At 38.5% G+C, this 3,436-nt stretch overlaps 1 protein-coding gene across 3 annotated transcripts in view; it reads right to left on the minus strand.

Annotated features, from left to right (window-relative positions):
* Positions 1–2,840: 2,840 nt before the first annotated feature.
* Positions 2,841–3,436, minus strand: part of Nox1 (NADPH oxidase 1) — a 30,425-nt gene continuing 29,829 nt past the window's right edge. For all 3 annotated transcript variants that reach the window (XM_005358678.3, XM_005358679.1, XM_026784925.1), the window contains one exon: positions 2,841–2,967. In XM_005358678.3, the coding sequence (XP_005358735.1) occupies positions 2,841–2,967 (127 nt within the window). The remainder of the gene's footprint in view (positions 2,968–3,436) is intronic.

A 3,436-nucleotide genomic window follows, 5' to 3' on the forward strand; every position in this document is an offset into this window, starting at 1 on the left:
TATATATATATGAGAGAGAGAGAGAGAGAGAGAGACAGAGAGACAGAGAGAGAGAGAGAGACCCTTTTGCTTTAAAGAAGCTAAACGCAAAGGTAAAAGCTTAGCTATGTTTTCTACTCATACTGCAGCATTGTCCTTTCATCTTATATTGCCATAGCTCTGTTCTCATGTTAGCATAAACATTCTTCTTAGTGATACTTGAGTATTTCTTGGAAGCAATGTCTTCAGGAATTTTGTTGTGTTTGCTTTTAGCGAGGTAATAAGACTTTGTTTGCCCTTTGCCGGGTGGTAGTGGCGCACGCCTTTAATCCCAGCACTCGGGAGGCAGAGGGAGGCGGATCTCTGTGAGTCCGAGACCAGCCTGGTCTACAGAGCTAGTTCCAGGACAGGCTCCAAAGCTACAGAGAAACCCTGTCTCAAAAAACCAAAAAAAAAAAGACTTTGCCCTTTGAAAACTTTCTAGGGTCTCTTTAGTTTTCTGGGAGAAAAAAAGCAAGTGTTTAAAGCTATAAAATAGCCAGAAGGCCATCGAGCAAAGAGCATACCACAGTAATGTGTTTGGTTTAAGAAAATTCAGTTATCCAAATGTGTTGTTTGGTCAGTAGCAGGTCTGAACATACACCGTTCTGAGTTAAGATAAAGATTGTTTTGGCACTGGTTTGAGTGTGTGTCAACAACCGGAGAGACTGTTGTAGAGCTCTTCTGTCTAGGTAGCCAACTTTACAAGTTTACAAAGCCACTGGTTTTCCACATGTTCAAATTTAATAGGAAAATCAAGTGAGAAAATATATTTTATCCCGGTTTTTAGAAAATTGCAAAGCTTTCAGCCCTATCCGCTAACTAAACTCATTCCAAGAACTTAAAACAGAAAACCCTAAAACTTTTACATTTTCAAGTCTTTTAAGAGGACCAAGTATAGAACACAGGAAGGCCCTGTTATGGTTGCCTGTTTTTTTCCTAAGTACTACCTACTTGGAAGATTATTAGTGCCATTAGCCTGTGCTAACCAACAGACCACCATGTCTTTTGTTCTCCCATAGTGCCATTAAGGAGGAGCACGGTTTCTTTCCACCAGGTTAACCTCAAGACGTTTGAAGAGTTGCCTTAATAATTAGTAAAGTTTACTAGAACTAATTGTGAGCTTATTTATATTCTCAGAACCCTACTCTCTGTGTTAGGATTATGGGCAGGTGAATTAAAATCATTACTAGGCACATAAAGCACATTGCTTACATGCGAAACAAAAGAATGCAAAGATATTAAAATTGAGGGATTTTCTCCATATATTTACAATGAAAATTTGCTGTATATGTCATCAAGAAAAGTGCAAAACAGCAAGCACTCCCTGCCTATTCCACTTATACCACAGGTTCAACTTGGATATTAATTATGCATGTAGCTCCTTGTTTTCACATTACCTTCTGTGCCTCCTACATAAATAATAAGTCAATAATGTGATGATTTTAGCAGCTGTTATGACTTAAAACCACCAATATATTTAGACACAGAGACCATGAGAAAAGCATTTCTAGTTAGGAACTTGGGTTTTACACAAGCAATTTCCAATCAAGATTACTGAGGCTGAAGTTATTTGGTAAGCAATTGTCTAGTAGAAACCATATCCAGGAAATCCTAGTGTGCATTTTCCCAAGGCCTCATTAAACTTAATGTGGTTAGCAAACATTTAGGTGAATAAATTGACATGAGCAGTGGCATCCCAATTCATCCCTATGGATATGCTTTTTCTGCTATAATTAGTACACTTAGCTACCCCAAGTTTGTGACCTGTCTCTTATGTTCAGATTAGTGACTGAAAAATGATCCTGCTAATCTTTCAAGCTATAGCTTCCTAAGTAGTAGGAAATGTAAATTTGTTCACTCTTGGTAGAAAATAAGTGGTCTAGATTCAGTGTGCTAAATCTGTGAATTCAACAGTCTGAGTACAATGAAGTGTGGGGTTTTTTGCCTATGAGGAGGCTGGGGCTTCTGTTTCTTGTAATTCACCATAACTAACATCCCAGAGCCAGTGTGGTTATTGTCCTGGTTGATAGGAAAAATAGACATTTAGTGAATGATTCCTCAGTAAATAAGACCTGGAAAATAGTCAAAATTATAAAAATCTTTATTTTTGTATACGAGACATTCAGAGACTCCTTTAACAAAAGTAGTAGAGAGCTGCTGTTGAATTAAGTTATTCCATGATGTATGCCAGGCCTTCCCAGTTAATTCAAACAATACAAAATGGCAGTATAGGTTTCTAATTCTAATTCAAATTTGATTGGTTAATATACTTCAGATGGAAATTCTAGGGAAAGTAAGCAAAATTGTTCAATAAGCAAAGATGAAACTTTCAGTTTTTCTTGACAAGACAAAGTGTAAACTGTTGGTCACACTGGATAAGATTGTGTTTAACAATGTACCTAGTAAGTATGATATGGGAGTGGGAATCTTGGTAATTTTATGTTGTTTATTTATGATTATTGTTTTGTCTTGGATTCAATAAATATTTTAAAAGTCACCCTACTTAGAAATCTTTTGAGGGACTAGTGGGAGGGGAGATTATGAACCAACCAAAACACCAGGGGTTAGATTGTGCAAGTGTCAACCAGCAAAGCTCAGCTGAAGTCAGGTTTCCCAGGATTTACAACTATCTTACAAAACCCAATTCATGTGCTTTGAAATTATTGTGGCTTATGCAGCTCTCGGGTTGGCAAAGCTCAGTTATGATGAAGTTGAATGCAAGCTTTTAAAAGGAGGGAGTAAAGTCCTTGAGAGACACAGTATTATCTAGTAGCTGACTGCAAGGTGGGAAAGTGGGCTACTGTGCTGCTTTCTGTAATTCAGAAAGTTTCTTTGTTGAAGTAGAATTGAACCTTCCTAGGATCAAGACTTGAGTATCGCTGACAGCATTTGCGCAGGCTCTTTGCCAAAGTCCGAGGGCCGCATAAGAAAACCCCCACTACAGACCTGTAGGAATAGAGCAACAGTAATTAGCCAGATGCAATGAAAGCTGTTAGCGGAAATGGAGAACAGCCTCTGCTACTCCCAGCAATGTCGAGCTGTGTGTGACTGGGTCCGTCATCATTCTGTCCTTTGCTGGGGTGCACATGGCCCCCACCATTCTCTGAGGAGCTATTAGTAATGGTTGCTGAGGGAAAGAGTCATTTTCACCATTTTCTTCAGTCCTATACTACTGGAAACTTGCTAATGCTGGAAGCAGCCCTAATTAAACTTACTAGGTCACCAAAAAGGGAGGAAAAAGAACCCATGAAAGTGGAAGAGGGATGAGTATCAGCAGGAGTGGGAGGGGCACAAGATAGAAAGTAAACAGGATTGAAATTCAAGTGACCGGCCCTAAAACCACACATAAAGTTAACATTAAACTGAGCAGGTGGTATTTATATAAATTATTTTAGGAAAAAATAAATTACTTTAG

This window comes from Microtus ochrogaster, chromosome X (genome assembly GCF_000317375.1).
Source record: "Microtus ochrogaster isolate Prairie Vole_2 chromosome X, MicOch1.0, whole genome shotgun sequence".
Classification (NCBI taxonomy): domain Eukaryota; kingdom Metazoa; phylum Chordata; class Mammalia; order Rodentia; family Cricetidae; genus Microtus; species Microtus ochrogaster.